The following is an 18,954-nucleotide window of genomic DNA, read 5'->3' on the forward strand; positions in this document are numbered from 1 at the left end:
CAGGGGGTTATCAGATTACTCCCCTATTCTAGGTACTCTAGATAAAATCAAACCTAAGATTAAGCATAATTGGCAAGTTCCTGCCTTTTGGATGAAGGTACTCTCCCAGGAAGACTCAACGAGTCGGGCCTTACCGGAGTTTTTCCATATTAATGAAAAGTCTGCCTCATCCCAGGTGGTATAGGACAGTATGAAAGCCTTTCTGAGGGGCGTGTTGCTAAAAGCTATTAGCGTTCATAAAAAATCTAACTTAGAATGGGAGTCTATGTTAGCATCTGAGGTGCAGCAAAAAGAAGCTCAGTATGTTCAGAATCCCACCCCCTCTAACTGCTCTGCCTTTAAGGATGCACAATTGTTGTATAGACGTACGACCTTGGATAAAGCTGATGGTTCTTGCTTTTTTTCCAGATGCAGCAGTTTTGAGGAGGGTAAGACCTGGCCATATGTTAGTGGTAATAGTGAACTCTCAAGATAACACAAACTTTATTTTTTCAATTTGTACACCAGGGGGCAATGTTTCTCATGATGAAAATGAAATACTAAGCTCTTTTGGTTCATGCTCATTGTGGCACCCAGTCGGGACGCAATCGGCTCTCCTTCTCACCATCTTGTTCTACAATGGGGATCACTTTCATCCTTGTGTTATGTCCACTCAGGGTACGTTCTTTATCTTTTTTCTTTCACTCCTTCACCTTGATCTAAGCACTCTGTTGCCAATGCACTTGTTCCAATAATTGTCACTCTGTGTTTTTTCTTCCTCTCCCTATTCTTTTTCCTTTCACAACCCCAATTGACACCTCCCACAAGATCTATTTAATCTACACTCTTTGGGCACTCTTTTTGGATCAGTCTCTCTATCCCAATGTATTCCCTTATCATACAGACTCTGTAACTGACCCATACTCAATACTCTTTATGTATATTTTTAGACCCTCTTTGATCCAAATGTGCCTCATTGTCACCTTCAAGAATGTCATTTTGGAGATCCGCCCTTTGCCTTGACTGTGGTCCCATTATCCCTTTTGTGCCGGATGATTATCTGCGCCTCAGCCCCGGGGGAGACTATGCCCGTGATGCCTTCACTTTCCCCTCCCATTTTTGGTTTGTTTCCTTGATAAATTAACCTTTTAGTTAGGGCTCTTTCACACGGAGCGGACCGCATTGCAATCCGCTCCGGCACTTTTTTTTTTTTTTCACTTGTGTCATCCGCTCCGTATGTCCGCATATCATCCCATCCGTTTGCGGATGATATACGGACATAATGTATGTCCATGGGCATTGCGGATGTCAGTGGATGACACCGCTGACATTCAATTTTGCATCCGTTCCGTTTTTTAAACTGAACAAAAATAGGGTTCTGTTCTGTTCCAAAAAACAGAACAGAACTGAAAGGACGAAAATCGGATGTCAGCGGATAATCATCCGCTGACATCCGCAATGCCATTGACATACATTATGTCCGTATATCATCCGCAAAAAAATAGGATGATATACGGACATGCGGAACGCCCGTGTGAAAGGGCCCTTAAGGTAAAGATTTTTGTATAGATTCTCAATATGATTTTTTTTTTTCAATTATCTTCGATGTTCTGGTGCAACAATGTATAAATCCCTTTTCCCCCTTTTTTAGATACATTATATGTATCCAATGCTCCTGATGAATGGACGGAGGTCCAAGAAACGCGTCGAGCCTACATACAACTAAGATACATTATTTTAAATAGACTATGTATTGACAAACAAAGATTATATATTGGAATACTTTTATCCCCAGAGATCCTATTTTAGATCCTCCAATCATGTACTTATCTTTTTAATAATGATTGTATATTTCATTGTATGTTTTCTTTTTGTATTTATCTATATTTATACAAATGTTTATCACAGGTGTTTACATGTGTATCTATCTATGATTAAATCTTTTATATTTGTCTCATTCAAAGTCCCATTTTTGATTCTCTTTTCTTCTGGTTCATTTTATAGTTATCTGTATCAGAGTAAAGCTGGTTACCCTATTTCATGCCTTAGGGAATTTTTAGACCTGTTTAAAACTGCCCTCTCTATTTGCTATAGCCAGAGGGGAGCTTAATGACCCTCTGACATTAGGCTGGCCATACATGTTCAATTTTCTTGTACGATTTTCTGTTAGATTTACCACAAACCACATAATATGAGGTCAAAGCTAAACAACACTTTCACTTGTATCCAATTAGGTAAATTTCAAGAAAATTGTAAAGAAAATTGTAAGAAAATTGTATCATGTATGGCCAGCCGGCGCTTGTTAAGGCAGTGGCAGAATCTCCAAATAGCAAGGCCCCAGGCCTTGACGGCTTACCATCAGAAGTGTACAAACAATACGAGGATGTCTTGCTGCCAGAATTGTTGAAGGTTCTCAACTAGGCTTTGGAATCTTTTAAACTTCCAGATTCTATGAATGATGCCTGTATTATTGTGTTACCAAAATCGGGCAAGGATCTTCTGGCTCCGGAATCTTACTGTACAATATCACTTCTAAATTCAGATGTTAAGATTTTGGCTAGGGTTCTTGCATGACACTAAGCAGGGTTATGCAGGACTTGATCCACCCAGACCAGTCCTGCTTTATCCATACTAGGTCCACAGCGATCAACTCAAGGAGACTCTTCTCAAATATGCAGTTGCCATCAGATAACCCTGGGAAGAGAGCCATCTTGTCACTGAATGCTGCGAAAGCTTTCGACAGCATCAAGTGGACATATTTATGGGAGGTTCTGGGCTTGTTTGGCCTTAGCAATAGATTTAAACAATGCGTCAAGCTATTGTATTCTGCCCCAAGGGCCTGCAGGCAAATAAATGTCAGAATTTTTCTCATTGTCAAGGGGTACTAAGCAAGGATGCCCCTTGTCCCCACTGTTATTTGCATTGGCCGTGGAGTCGTTAGTTGAAGCTGTTCGATGGTCTGATGCTCTCTGTGGGTTTATTAGAAGCCCTATTGTTTCTCGGAGATATGGACAAATCTCTAATCTCCCTTATGACGCTTATACGAACTTTTGGCTCATTTTCAGGCCTTGTTAATAATTGGTGCAAATCTGTCCTATTTCCCCTAGATGATCTGTACCAAGAGAGTCCCAGTAAATGAAAATTGTGTCATCTTTAAAAAAATTTGGGAATATGGATACATCCCAGGTTAGAAGATTACCTACGATATAATTTGGCTCCCATTCTTGTTAAATTCAAACTTAAGAGTCTTGCTTGGACTAAGCTGTCTTTATCGGTAGTGGGTCGAGCAAATCTCATAAAAATGATGCGTCTTCCATAATTCACCCTAATGGATACCTCCTTAACGGTTTAAAAAAATAAACTCACTATTCTGCGGGTTATTATGTAAGGAAGAAAGCCCCAGGATGTAACTATATACCCTTCAGAAGGCTAAGGATGGGGAGGGATTGGAGGTGCCTCGCCAGTTGGGAAGTGATGAACTGGGAAGATCCTATACAGGCCCTGCTTTTGAGTCATTGTTCTAGTTATAATCTTTTGGCCCAGCTAGAATTGGGAACTTTTGCCTATGCCCATTATAGCCCAACACTAGTACTTATGAATAAAGTCTGGCAGGAAATGAGAATTATAATGAAATATAAAGGGGCATCAGAGTGTTCACCACTCTGGGGGAATAGGCAATATGAAGAACTCTGTAAACTTGAGAGGTTTGAGTGCTGATGTTCTCAAGGGCTTCAAAATATTGCCCAGCTTTATTCTCAAAATGCTAGTTATAAGACCTATGTCATGTTTAATTTCATTGGCAGTGACTATAGAGAAAAAAGGTCTTATTTCATCTTTATATAGCCAATTTATGACGAATTATCAAGATATCTCCGAAAGTCCAGGTAGAAGAGAATGAGAGACAGAACTGGGTGTTATAACGGATTGGCAAAATATCTTGGAGAGGGTCCCCTCTGTATCCTTATCACCTACACAATGCCTGTCTCAATTGTTTATTATATACAGGACTCGGGTAAAGTTATTTAAGTGGGGCAGGAATGATACCCCGGAATGCCTACGGTGCCAAAAATCCCTGGCTGACCTTCTCTACAAGTTGTGGAAGTGCCCCAAACTGGTCAGATACTGGAGAGAGGTGGTGACCACAATCAACAGAGCTTACCGTACTCAAATTGATTTGGACCCTAAAACTTGTTTATTGGGTTATCTTGATGAGGAGCTATTTCCAACTGAGACCCTAATACCAATTAGTAGATATTTGTTTATAGCCTGTAAGCTGATGTAGCACCCTCCTAGGTAGGTCCAGCCTAGTGTCTCCATCTGCTTATCAGGGGAGCCTAATTGTTAGTTAGGACTGTTGCATGTGTCCATGTGTGATTCATCTGGTCTGAGGGAGTGTCCCCACTGTATCCAATAGGGGAGCCTGTTGGACAGTGGAGGACACCTAGCCAGTGACACACAGGCTTTTGTAACTATCCCAGTGGGTTGGCACAAACAGTAGTGCATCCTGTGATATGTTATAAAAGCTAAGGGCACATGTGACAGGGTGTCTTTGAGTGGGAAGCCAGGTCCCAGAAGTAGGGTGACTCCTTCTGCTGCAGTTGATGGTGGTCACAGGCGATCAGCCTTGTGAGCCAGGAGTGTGGAGCTGAGCCAGGAGGTCCAGTGTAAGCTGACTAGTGGAGTTGGAGGCAGAGCGACCTTGGGAAAAACAGTGTCCGTGAGTACCAGGAAGCTTGCCAGAGGTCTGCCTAGGAAGGGGACCACTCCAGTGGAGAGTCAGTGGACAGGTGTCAGCACACTCAGCAAGTTAGAAAGGGGGTATCAAGTTAGAACCTGAAGAGTAATTTAAGTGGGAACACATTATCTGTCTTCACTTTAACGGCAAGGTGAAGCAGTGGCCTTGCTGCACACTACAGCTAGTTGTCCTCAAGATTGTGCATAGTTCATAGTTGGGAGTATCCCACTCAACCCTTCTCCTATCCCAGTTCTAAATAAAAACACAAAAAATACAACATCCCCTGGGTTGATTATTGACTGAGCCAAGGACTTTCAATGCTGATTGTCTGCTGTCGGTTGCTAGGGGTAACCCAGGGGAATCCAGGGGGTGTGGTTCTCGGCAGTCCTCTAGGGAGCAGTGCTAAATTTGGGGGCTCGTCCGGGAAATCACCCTGGGTTACCGAAATGGTTGCTAATGGCAACGGCCGAAGAAGATTTTCAAAAATGTCACTTTTCTCTCAAGAACTGTGTTCTGATGCTCAAGAGAAGTGTGAGGCCTGCCTGCTCTATAGGAGATAGGGAGAGTGGGATGAAGAATCAAATGCACAGTGATGGTTGCCCATGGCAACGGAATAACTTTTGTCAGAATTACAATTGTCTGATCAAGTAATAAGCTGGAGAGCGGGAGAAATGCATCTTGCTGTACAAATGGACTATGTCTGCTTAATAATAGAAGGTGAAAGTGTGGACAGAGAAAATGGCGGCCCAGAGCACATGGATCGGTGTGACGGGGGCCATGTGTGTGCTTGAGCTATACAGAAAAATGTTGACCGTGCATCCAATGACAGCGGGACATTCTTCCAAAATAGTGGCAAAGTGGATGCTGTAATGAAAACTGATGGCCATGCATTTAATGACAGTGGGACATTTTTCAATACAGTATGGCGAGTCTTGCCTGTACAAGTGCTGTGTATAGGAGTGTCGACCGTGCAATGCCTGACAGCGGGACTGTTCTACTACATAGCAAAGAGGGCCAGCTGGCTCAGAGTTATGGAGGCGCAGCTGGGGCCCTGGTACAGACAAGGATGGCGGATGCGTGCAAGCTGAGAGGCACAGTTCGTTTTACAGTTACTTCCATGCAGGCTAAGCCAAGATGGAGCGGCATCAGAAGAGTTACTGTACCGCGCGGGAAAGCACGCACTGGAGAGATCTGCCTACCAGGAGGAGCCACCGCCAATCTGGAGTCATGGGCGGAGGCGCCGCTCACACACAGCCAATCCCGGGAAGGAAGGAGAGCCTATAAATCACTTCCACCTCCGGGTGCGGCTGAGAGGGAGACACGTGTGCGGAGGAGCAAGATGGCGAGTACTGGAGTGAGCCGGAGCGCAGAGGCTATCCCACGTGTTGGCGGAGAACCTGCGGAGCAGACCGGAGAGCCGAAAACATCAACCCTGTGGGATACAGGGGTGCGGATTGTGCCTGACGGGAGACCCGCGTTGTGCACAGGAGGAGGCGTGGAGCATTTGGGCCTGACATGTCCTCAGTGTCTGAATGTGACCATGCAAATGCAGGTGTGGGGCCAGAGTGGGCATTGCGGAAATCTGCTGCTGCGGGCGGAAGAGAGTGGAGGTCGGCCCAGAAGGTTGAATGTGTCTTGGGAGACTGGGGTCACTCATGCCCTGTCGGCTGTGGAGTCGGGGCCTTTCACGGGCCGAGGAAGAGAAGTGCTGAGGTTCCTGATGCAACTGGAGTGTATGCAATCTGTCGGTGACCCAGGGTACAAAAGGGGAGAAGCCCAAACGTCTGAGCCGGGGTGCATGCAGGTAGTGCGGGCCGGGGAGCGGCCACCTGGTGCATTGAAAGCTGCAGTGGTAGAAGTAAAGTCTGCTCCTATACAGGCAGAGGGGAGAAGATGGCCAGCAGTGACCGAGGCTGCAAGTGTGAGTGTGAGCAGCGAGGAAGAGGCCGGGTCATTGATGTGGGGTCTCTGAGCTTCCAGCATTGGTTTGGATCCTTGGAGGAGGGATTGGATGTCTGGAAGTCAGAAGAAGAGACTGAATGGGACTGGGGATCCAAAGATCGGAGCAGTCCAGCCAGTCTATTGCCACCTGATGTGGAGGTAAGGGATTCCGTGGCGAGAGGACAGTGCGCCAGGAATCTGGGGTTCTGTGAGGCCTATGCTTATCGGTTCCCAGACCTATACCCATCGCAAAACTATGCCCGGGCTTGGGATCAGAATGAGGCCTATGCCTCCCTCATCAAAAGAGAGGAGATCCTATATTCGCAATCTGGGAGAGGTAACCGGAAAACTCTCCCCAGATTCTCCAGGATGCAAAGGTGGCTACAGCAGAAGGTAGCCTTAGAGTATGGGTATAACTATCCCTATGCTCCACATGGAGGTCCGCCGCCCAGATGGATCTGGCCAGGCTTGGTCAGTCAGATTTCAGGACAGGGAGGGGAAGGTTGTGCGGGTTCCCTATCCAGATTTCTACTGCTAAGAAGAAACTGCGTAACCCAATTTGGGCTGGCCAGCCTATGTTAATTGACTGAGAGACACACAGAGAGGAAAGTTTAAAGCTCAGTTGTTGCTGGGGCATATGCCCTATTCTCATTACCCCCCCCCCCTCCTCCCCTTCTATTCTTGCAGAAGGGGCTGAGGAAACTACAAGACACCACTGGCTAATGGACTTGTCTCAGAGGGCCGACCCTCTCATTTCTCAGATGAAACAAAAAGACTGCTATGTACTGTTTAAAGATCCCTTGGGCCATTGGGCCAGGATCCCTGGATTACAAATCATACAGAGTTCCAAGTGAATTACTTTGAGCCAACGGGCCGGAAACAGAACTTTGTGAGTGACTCCTCGAAAGAAGTGGGCGGTGGCTTAAGAGTCTTTTGGGGAGGGGTGCCCTGGTGCCAGGGGCCCTTGAAGAAACCACAAATCCCTACAGGACTGATGGGTTGCTCATCTCCGACAACGAAATTCCCATTGGGAGAGAAACTGGGTGCTGAAGGTTGCCGGTGTAGAAGACACCGCAGGCACCAGTTTTTTTTTTTGGGACTATTAATAGGTAGTCAGTGACAGGGTTCAGGGTCGCCTTGGAGGAGCGATGCTGAGCGCCGGGTCAAGATTGGCGATGGAAGTGCCTATTGGATCATCTAGTTAGGGGTGCTGGGTGAGAAGGCTGCACTAGATTGGTGCATTATAAAAAAAAATATATATATATTTTTTTTTTGACTTTTTTTTTTTTTTGCTTGTTGGTGGTGTTTATTTTTCTTTTTTTTTTTTAAAAAATGTAAAAACTCTAATAAAAAGATATTTTTTTAAAAACCCTACCAAATGCCATTCCCCTGTCCAGTGAGACCCTGTCCAGTGAAGTGACCAATATGGACAATAATATTTGACAGGTAAATGGCAGTTGAGGTGTGTTATGCCCTAAGTAGCGGTCAACAGAATTGCAAATCCTTTGGCAGGTAGAACAGTCCTCCTATGTTTATTTCAGCTGTGTAGCAGCTTGTCTGGAATTCTGCTGTAAGTGACAGATGTTAAAAAAAAGTCATTCTTTTCAACGAAAATATGTATCCTGCATATGGATGGTCTTAAAGTGATTGTAAACCCTCACATTGTAAAACAATACATTCAGTTTAAAAAATAAATGAAAGGTAAAACATATGTGTGTAGATATAAATGTAGATATTAATACTTTTTTTCCCTTTTTCTCATTCCCTCTGTTCTCAGCTGCATAGGAGCTGGTAGAAGAGAAACAGCAGCACACTGATCTTCCCAGTGAATGGCCGTTCAGAGGGGGGGGGGGGGTTGTCAGGATAAGTCTGATTATTTAGAAAGAGCAGGCTGAGTTCTCAGAATAGCTAGAGAACTGACAATGGTGTCATGCCTCCCGACTTTTGAACGTCATAATGAGGGACACTTGAGGAAGAAAGTGACGTGCACCAAAATGTGAGCGTGACCAAACTCTTAACAGTGGGAGGGACTTAATGTGCTTGGTTTAGCAAAACCTGGGCTTCCTAAAATTAGCTTTGATTGCTTTGTCTAAACCTACCTCAACTGGTTTCCCCTCCCCACGTATAATCAATCAATGGCCAAACGGGGCCGCTCTAGTTCTGGGAGGATGTCATATGATGTCCTCCCATTCTTGCCACGCATGCTCGCGGTACCAAGAACGGTAGTGAGCTGTGTTTGTAGGACACAACACATCACCAATCGGGGTAAAGAGCTAATTACAGTGTTTTCTTTACCCTGTGATCGGCTGTGTCCAATTACAGCTGATCATGATGTAAACACACCTACCGGTTATCAGCATTTCTTTCCTCATGCACTGTCACAGCGTGAAGAGAGTAAAAAGAGAAGATAACTGGCTAGTATGAAAGTGGACATCTGCACTGATCATCAGTGTCTTGATGACCAGTGCGAGTGAAGAAATGTCATTAGCACACCAAAGATTCCTCAAAAGAGTCTAAAGCTTATTTTTTGTGGTCAGATAGTACACCTACAGCAACGTTTCAGAGCCACACAGGGCCCCTTCGTCAGGCAAGTGAGTGTGACCACGAAAAAAAAAAAAAATCTATGGACCCTTTTGAGGAATTCTTGGTGTGCTGATGACATTTCTTCAATCTGATTGTCTACGGTTTCCAGCCAGTGGTCATTACAGCACCCAACATTACTGAGCAGCCATTTTCAGGACTGTGTGTATGGGGGATATTGCGTTTTGACCTGATGATCAGTGCAGCCCCAACAGTGCCCATTAGTGCTCCCAATCAGTGCCACCAATGTCCATCAGTGCTGCCAATCAGTGCCTTCTCATCAGTGCTGCCTATCAGTGCCCATTATTGCCACCTATCGGTGCCGCATATCAGTGCAGCCTCATCAGTGCCTCCTCATCAGTGCCTCCTCATCAGTGCCCATCAGTGCAACCTATTAGTGCTTCCTCATCAGTGCCGCCTATCAGTTCTGCCTATCAGTGCCCACCAGGGCCACCTCATCAGTGCCCATCAGTGCAGCCTATTAGTGCTCGCCAAATGTTTATCACAGTTCTCAGATTAGCGCGGCATATGCAGAGCACTGTCCATCTTTTTGCCTCCTCCTCCTGTCTGTGTGCAGGAAAGCATCACAGCTGGGGAGGAGGCGGCTTCAGCTGCTCTGCACCATGTGAGAGGCAGCCTGTCATGAGAGATGCTGGCTGCCAAATAGAGATGTGCTGCTTTGCCGGACACCAGACACACAGCACAAGCCGCAGGCAGATCTAACTGATGCCTGTGGCTTGTGTGCTCCTGCTGGGCAAGTCCCTGGACCCAAGTGCCAGAACCTGTTCTGGCACTCGGTTCCACTCCGGGACTCAGGCTGGATTTACCGGGACTTCAAGACTTATATCAAATTCTGGGACGGTTCCAGTGAATCTGGGATAGTTGGGAGGTATGTAGTCTGCTCTCCTGCTTAGTGTAGTCAGTTTGTAATAGGAAAGCAAGGAGACTAGCAAGAACACCAGGGACTTCACACATAGAAAGCAATACAAAGAGAACAGGATACTTTTTCATACAAGTTCATAGTACAGCAGGCACATATCAGGAATATGAAATGTTAGGTTTACATATTTTTTAATTTAGCTGTGTACGGATATTTGTGATTGCTTAGAATTCAGAGCATGACAAATTAATTAGGGAGGTATTTTAATATTACAAAGGTTTCCATACACCAAAACAAAGTTCTTTCCTATTCAAATTGCTTTGACAACTTCCTACAGTAAAACAGGGTTTGTGCCATTAATTAATTTAAGAAATAAACCTAAAGCCTGGTACACACAGGAAGTTTTTTTTCGTTCAACCCAGTGAGCTGAACAAAAAAAACTGAGGAGGTCGCTATATTAACTATGCCATGGTACAGCGATCTCCCTTGCTGTGCTATTGTGATCTGAAAGGAACATATCTGTCAGCACTTACGGGCACTGGCTGCAAGCGCTGATCGGCTGCTGGTTTTTCAGCATGCTTGTTCGACAGAAGCTCGTCGTAGGACCGGCTTCTGTCAGACAAGGAGCTATACACACAGGCCGAAAGCCACCCGGTGACTGCCAAACTAACCGCTTTCGGACGATTTTCAGCCCATGTGTACCTAGCATATAGCACCAGGATCAGACTAAATGTTAATTGATAGGATGGATTTTTTCCTTTGATCTCCTATTGCTCTCTAAAAACAATTCAGTATGCTTACGACAGGCAATGTGTGTGTCAGTTGCAGAAAAGATCTTTCAAGCATAGCATTATTGGCAAACAAATGACTTAAAGTTAATGATCATGGCGGATTTTACTCTTCCCAAAGTTCTGTCATACTGACCTGTAACATAGACATCATTGTTCAAGGAGGTGACGGAGAATCCCCATTTATTATAATCTGGGAAATCTGGGAGAGCCATCCACATCTCTGTCACAGACATAAGACACATCAGAATGGAAAAGCAACACATTGACATCAACAGAGCCATAGAGTACACACCTTATCTGCACTTGAATGATATTGATCTCTCTGCAGGCTCAGCCCCACTTACTATAAATTAACATTTGAAGATAGAGTAGAATAATTGTGCAGTCTACTTTATATCCCTCCAGAAACAAAACCATAAAAGGGTACTCCACGTGTAAGTTTTTACATGAATAAAGGGAGCACAGGCAGTGTAAAGATTAGCAGCAAATGGTCCCACCAAAAAAAGGATTGCTTACCAAGGCTTAACCCCAACAACACTTCTTGACAAAAACATAATAATTACATATTTGCCAAAGAACATCATCATTGTAACATATGGTTACACAAGGTAAGTATACATGAAACCACAATTTTATTCCATACTTTAAAAACTTGTGTATCACTGCCCCATGAAGGACTGCTGAATTCCTCACCTTTTCGGGTCCCTCTGGGTTACCGTTAGCAACTGCATGCAAAAAGGTAACACTTTCCTTTCCGGCTCAGTCAATAAACAGTCTAGGGATTGTTGTTTTTGTTATTTTATTTTATATAGGGATGGGAGAAGGGAAGAGTGGCATACTCCGAAACTTGAACGTATTCACAGTTCTGAGAACTTCTATCTGAAGATGCAGCCAGTCTGCAAATTTCACCTTGCCACTAGATGAATTGTAAATACTAAGTCTCTGAACAAAAGACTTGGTTGCACACTATCTTCAGGGTACTCGCCTAGCACCCACTTTCACTCCACCAGCTGACACCCGTCCTCTGACTACTCTACTCCGGGGTGGCCTCCTTCCCGATCAGGCCCTCAGACACGATCCCCTGTACTCACGATACTGTTTTTCCAGGTTCTCCAGTGTCTCAACCCCTCTAGTCAGCTCTCCTGGACCCCTGGGTTCAACTCCTTCCTTCTGGCTCACCAGGCCGACTGCCTGTGACCATACACCAACTGCTGCAGAAGAGGAGGCAGCTGCCACCCTCCTTCCGGGACTCTCCTCAGCAGCCAAAGACCCCGAGCACATGTGCTCCTGGCTTTTATACCACACCCCAGAATGCACAGAGACGACCAGTCTGTGCCAATCATTGGGGCTGTATCAAAGCCTGTGTACCCATTGGTCAGGTTTCCTCCACTGTCCAACATGCCTCCCTATTGGACCAGTGAGGACACTCCCCAGACCAGATGAATTACACATTGAGCACCATGAGCAGACCTAACTCATAGATCCTGCTCCCTGTTAAGCAAAGAGCCAAATACAGTGGGTACGGAAAGTATTCAGACCCCCTTAAATTTTTCACTCTTTGTTATATTGCAGCCATTTGCTAAAATCATTTAAGTTCATTCTTCTTCCTCATGAATGTACACATAGCACCCCATACTGACAGAAAAACACAGAATTGTTGACATTGTTGCAGATTTATTAAAAAAGAAAAACTGAAATATCACATGGTCCTAAGTATTCAGACCCTTTGCTGTGACACTCATATATTTAACTCAGGTGCTTTCCATTTCTTCTGATCATCCTTGAGATGGTTCTACACCTTCAATTGAGTCCAGCTGTGTTTGATTATACTGATTGGACTTGATTAGGAAAGCCACACATCTGTCTATATAAGACCTTCCAGATCACAATGCATGTCAGAGCCAGTGAGAATCATGAGGTCAAAGGAACTGCCTGAAGAGCTCAGAGACACAATTGTGGCAAGGCACAGATCTGGCCAAGGTTACAAAAAGATTTCTGCTGCACTTAAGGCTCCTAAGAGCACAGTGGCCTCCATAATCCTCAAATGGAAGACGTTTGGGACGACCAGAACCCTTCCTAGAGCTGGCCGTCCGGCCAAACTGAGCTATCGGGGGAGAAGAGCCTTGGTGAGAGAGGTAAAGAAGAACCCAAAGATCACTGTGGCTGAGCTCCAGAGATGCAGTCAGGAGATGGGAGAAAGTTGTAGAAAGTCAACCATCACTGCAGCCCTCCACCAGTCGGGGCTTTATGGCAGAGTGGCCCGACGGAAGCCTCTCCTCAGTGTAAGACACATGAAAGCCCGCATGGAGTTTGCTAAAAAACACCTAAAGGACTCCAAGATGGTGAGAAATAAGATTCTCTGGTCTGATGAGACCAAAATAGAACTTTTTGGCCTTAATTCTAAGCGGTATGTGTGCAGAAAACCAGGCACTGCTCATCACCTGTCCAATACAGTCCCAACAGTGAAGCATGGTGGTGGCAGCATCATGCTGTGGGGGTGTTTTTCAGCTGCAGGGACAGGACGACTGGTTGCAATCGAGGGAAAGATGAATGCAGCCAAGTACAGGGATATCCTGGACAAAAACCTTCTCCAGAGTGCTCTGGACCTCAGACTGGGCCGAAGGTTTACCTTCCAACAAGACAATGACCCTAAGCACACAGCTAAAATAACAAAGGAGTGGCTTCACAACAACTCCGTGACTGTTCGTGAATGGCCCAGCCAGAGCCCTGACTTAAACCCAATTGAGCATCTCTGGAGAGACCTAAAAATGGCTGTCCACCAACGTTTACCATCCAACCTGACAGAACTGGAGAGGATCTGCAAGGAGGAATGGCAGAGGATCCCCAAATCCAGGTGTGAAAGACTTGTTGCATCTTTCCCAAAAAGACTCCTGGCTGTATTAGAGCAAAAGGGGGCTTCTACTAAATACTGAGCAAAGGGTCTGAATACTTAGGACCATGTGATATTTCAGTTTTTCTTTTTTAATAAATCTGCAACAATGTCAACAATTCTGTGTTTTTCTGTCAGTATGGGGTGCTATGTGTACATTCATGAGGAAGAAGAATGAACTTAAATGATTTTAGCAAATGGCTGCAATATAACAAAGAGTGAAAAATTTAAGGGGGTCTGAATACTTTCCATACCCACTGTATATTTTGTCTGCTGCTCCTCTGATAGGCAGACAGAGCCAAAACTATACTCTCTACCTAGCACCTACCTAGGAGGGTGCTACACTTGTTAAAGGTCAAATCAATCCGGAGAAATCTGGAAAAACTATGATCTATAAAATGCTTGTCTTTGTGATGTAGAAACGCTCAACTTTATGGAGACGCATTATAGCATAATGAGTGGTTTACAGTCCTAGAGGCTGCTCATCAGCAACTGTAGTGTCTTGCTGGACCCCCAGAGCAGTCTACTAACATTGTGTAAAGGTGGAAGTGTCACAGCAGCTTGTACAGTCCTTTAAAAGATTATATTTTGCAACAGTCAACATGTTTCCAGGGCTCAGCACACCCTTTTCATCAGGGCTAAAAAAAAAAAAAAAAAAAAAACTAATAATGTAGATGCCTACTTTTTCAATCCCGGCACCAACATTACCTGTTGTTTTTTAACCCTGATAAGGGTGAAGTACTGAGCCTCCGAAACACATTGGCTGTTGCAAAATTCAATCTTTTAAAGGACTGTACAAGCTGGTGTGGTGCTCTCATCTTTTAAAACTTCTACAAAATCGTTGGTGAATGAGCTATAACACAAAATGAGATACATGATATCTGATCCAGGGTTACATTTCTATTGTGCATAATGTACAACAGCTGATATTCAGGTGTAATATTCGCATAAAGTGACAGTTAGTTGTCACATAATGGTATTTCAATGCAGATGCATAAAAATTGCACAACTGTCAGACATATAGCTGGTGATCCCCAGCTAGACATATTCCACAACTAGGACTACACAGAAGTGTGATATTCAGGTGAGGACAAAAATGCTGAATAAACTGTAGCGCCCTCAGCGTACACATTTAGTTTGGCTCCTCTAAAGGCCAAGGAGCTGGGGTTAACTTGTTTGTGTTCAGCTGTGCAGAGCTCCAAGGGCTGGGCCTCTGTTACTTCCCCCTGGATTCTAGAACTTGCTGGATAGTTCTGGAACTTAGAAAGTGGAGGACCTGAGGCTAAAGCCTGAATATTTATGGAATTTCCACCAATCCCTGGGTAGACAAGGCCCAGAAGGTGGGGAGGTAGGCCATAAATGTTCAGGAGCATGGCAGTGAGGTTGCAGAGTCTAGGGTCCAATCACCTGGAAGATACTCCTGTACTGGGGGGTCTCTGCCTCTAGGTAGAAGGAAAGGCAGGAAAGCCTGTGCACCATCCTCTTGGACCTCGGGACTGAGTGAGTAACTTCTTTTCTTCACAACCCAAGCCTGGATAGGGGGGGGGGGGTAGCAAGATGCAATATTTTGCCTGCCCATATCCAAGACACCACTTAATGCGAGTTCATAGCCATTAAAGCCATCCTACACCTCTAGCTTCCTGGTTAAAAGCAGCCTGCATTCATCAGTCGCAACTTTTTACTACCACTGTGCCATCGATCCCACGGAAAGACAGCATTATTTACGTTAATATCTAACAGTCAGAGAGTTTGGCAAGTCCTCAGGATTTCACCCAGGTTCTAATTCTGGGCATCCCATACTTTTCTTCATTCCCCATCTGGGTTTAGACCCCTCTCAATGAATAAAAGCAAAATTGTCCTGGACTGATTATTAAATCTGTGTAAGGACTGGGCAGGTTCTGTTGCCTGGCTGTGTGTAGGAGGAAAGCCCAAAGGGTCCAGCGGTCCTTACGGGGGTAGCACTACAAAACTCCCACTGATGAAGGATATAATGTATGTGTTGCCAACTTATCTGCACAAGATTTTGCAATTAAGTCTTGGTGTCTAATGTATAGGAAGTATACAGATGTATTTTCATTAGTTGGAAAACATTAGCAATTTCTTCATAAAGTAATGTACATAAACATTCCATGACCTCACCTTCCTTGATATAATAAATACAAATACTGTGTGGTTTAGGTATAGTTTTTATGCACAATGTGTGATGTATAGATCTTAACGACAGGTTGCTATTGCAGACATGCCAATACTCAGTGGTACTCATATTGAACTGTAATTTACTGTAATCCAGAATATGGCAGGACATGTCAGCAAACAGACTTCAAGTGTGAAGTACAACACAGAGAAGATCCCACCCATGATGAGTGTATAAATTGAATCTAAAAAACTCAATCCGCAATGTTTTGTTTCTATTGCAATGTGCAGCATGGGGAAAACATCTATTATATAGAAGTGCAATGGGTAAATTTGCCATGCTTAAATCTACCTATCGCCACCGTGTCCTTATGCTGAGAGCAGCGGCCATCTTTTGTAAGTCTTTTGTTTTGCCCATTGTTTGCTTGTATGCTGCAGCATTCGGATTCTAATAAATACTACACTATGTGAGCATGACTTGGGCTCCCGGGTTTGAGCTTTATTTTGCACAGTGCCGGTCTTCTATGAGGCATTCCCTGCTGTCTACCACTCTGGATAGGATGTCACTAGGCTCCAGGATATTAATACAAGGCCCAAAATGGCTTGATATCTGATGAGTGCATAATATGGTAAAGGCATAACACAGCTAAGGAACACTGTGTAACAGTAATTGCATCAGTTCAGCTTATCAAAGTGGTTGCCGTCACTCACAGTAACACTAGATGACATGTCAGATGGTTGACACTTTGTTAGCAAAAAAAATATGGTTAACAGCAAACACAAGCACATCATAGGTTGAACTGGATGGACTGATGTATTTTTTCAACCTCACAAACTATGTAACTATGTAAAAAAAATAACAATCTGCTGAAGTATAATATATCTAATGTAAAAATTTTATGTTTTTGTATAGAGTAGGGAATGGTTAAAAACCCTGTTAGTTTTTCTTTGCTGACAGAAAATAAAGCAGAGGCACTGGACTTGGAGCTTGGCTATCTTCAGATTTCAAGTTGGTAGTGATTCTTCTCAAACGGAGTGGGGGACACACCCAGCTTTCGGGGTTTTGTGTGAACAGAAGGAACTAAGACAGGCCATACAGGGGTCGAATCTTAGCTGGTTCAGCAAGAACCGGTCGAGATTTGAACCGTGTATAGGCGGACTGAATGTACACAAGTTGATCGATCGACCAACTTGGGTACAATCAGCATGCCGGTGTTCTAAAATTTTGTCGGACCCATGAAAATTCCAAGCCTCGTCACTTCCGGTGACGCTACGTCATAACCCAGCTGGTGCGAGCCCCGGTGCGCATGCACACAAGACATTTTTAAGGTCCGATGAAATTCTAAGACTTAGCAAACAGCTGACTGAGAGGAGGAGGGGCTGAGGTGGGACGCACATACAGCCGTGGGAAAATTTTACAACACGTTGCAGAGCTGACTTAGAGGAAGCGGGAAGGAAGGGAATATATATATATGGAGCTATAGAGCTGACTTATAGGGGGCGGGACGGAGGTGCGTAATGAATGCATAAAAGCAGGAGGGATTTCTGCATCAACACATTTCTTTTCTGCAACCTCAGGTTTCAGTTAAAAAATTTTCTCTGTGCATGGCTGGCCTTAGTGCCAAATGATTAATTCAAAAATTCATATATCCTTTGTTTTGACATTAAATTCACAACAAGTTAAAAGAAAGTAACCAACGTGTTTCGGGAACCAAGAAATCCCCCTTCATCAGGGCTCAGACTTGTTTGTTAGAGTTTCAATATGGACTGATAATTATGGACTGATAAAGGGGGCTACTTTCTTTCTACTGGTTGTGCCTTTACTATCAAGAATAAAGAATTTATGAACTTTTGAAATTATTTTTATTACTGTCAGTGTCCCATTAGGGCAGGGGTATCAAACTCAATTTCATCGTGTGCAGCATCAGCATCAATATGGTTGCCCTAAAAGGGCTGGTTGTATCTGTAAGACTATATCAATTTATTCAGGGCTTTATTTCCCAAAGAATAGGTGTTCTATTCACACCTATTCTATTCAAAACTCCCCCCACGCCACTGAACCACATCAAATAGTGTGTGTGGAAATTGTACTAACAGTGGGAGGAATCCTAAAGAGGCAATAAATACCAGAGGTGCGTTATGTGTGGAGTTCAGCAGGGCTTTTTTTCTCAGAGAATAGGTGCAGGAACTCTCCCTTTCAGAGTTACCCCTTGTCTCCACCTCCTACCCACCTCCAAACACCGTCCCTTGGTTCCAACCCCTACCCACCTTTCAATGCCACCTCTTTTAGAGAATACAAACATTTGTGGTGCTAGGTAATTTGTATGGAATTTGTCAATGATAACAAGGAAAGCAGTAAAATAGATCCCTGGCAGCAAGCAACAATAGACCGCTTGCAACAATATACTCCCACCCCCCTCAGCAACAATAGACCCCAAGCAGCAATAACAAATATCCTCACGGCGAGCATCAGTAGACCCCCATGAGCCAGCAACAATAGACCCCTACCTCAACAGTAGATACCTCCTAGCAACAACTGACCCCACAGCAACATAAGACTCACCTTCAGCAACAATAGACCTCAATCAATAGACCCTGCAGCATACCCAAGAACCCCTTGCCATTACATGCATTCAGTGCTGGAGGTGCCGGAACTGCGTTCCCCCGCGTTCCCGCTGAAAAAAGCCCTGGAGTTCAGGGATGTGCTATACACAAAGCATAACAGCTCTCTTTGACAGGCTGTCCACATCTTACTTCCACCCCTCCTCAGCTCTGACCTCTGCACCACTCTATCTCCCTTCACCTACCTGGCCTGTGTCTAGTACCTTCTGGCAGTGTAGACAGCCCTGCCTCTCTCTCATTTGCAGAGAGATGATTTTTCAGCATCTGTGGATCAAGGCACTGATAGGGATCACAGTTACAGCTTGCCACGTGATGCCTCATCCCACAATGCACCTGCACCTGCATCTTCCTTGTCCCCACTGTGATTGCAGGGCAGGCAGAGATCTGTGAGAGCCACAGAGAG

The 18,954-nt window shown here is 44.6% G+C and overlaps 1 protein-coding gene across 1 annotated transcript in view; it reads right to left on the minus strand.

The window, feature by feature from the left end:
- The window catches only part of KLHL30 (kelch like family member 30), a 60,672-nt gene that overhangs the window by 17,066 nt on the left and 24,652 nt on the right, over positions 1–18,954 (minus strand). The window contains exon 3 of the mRNA XM_082252377.1: positions 11,040–11,126. Coding sequence (XP_082108503.1) covers positions 11,040–11,126 — 87 coding nt within the window. The remainder of the gene's footprint in view (positions 1–11,039; positions 11,127–18,954) is intronic.

The sequence above is a fragment of the Pelophylax lessonae genome, assembly GCF_965119305.1.
Source record: "Pelophylax lessonae genome assembly, chromosome: 3".
Taxonomy (NCBI): Eukaryota; Metazoa; Chordata; class Amphibia; order Anura; family Ranidae; genus Pelophylax; species Pelophylax lessonae.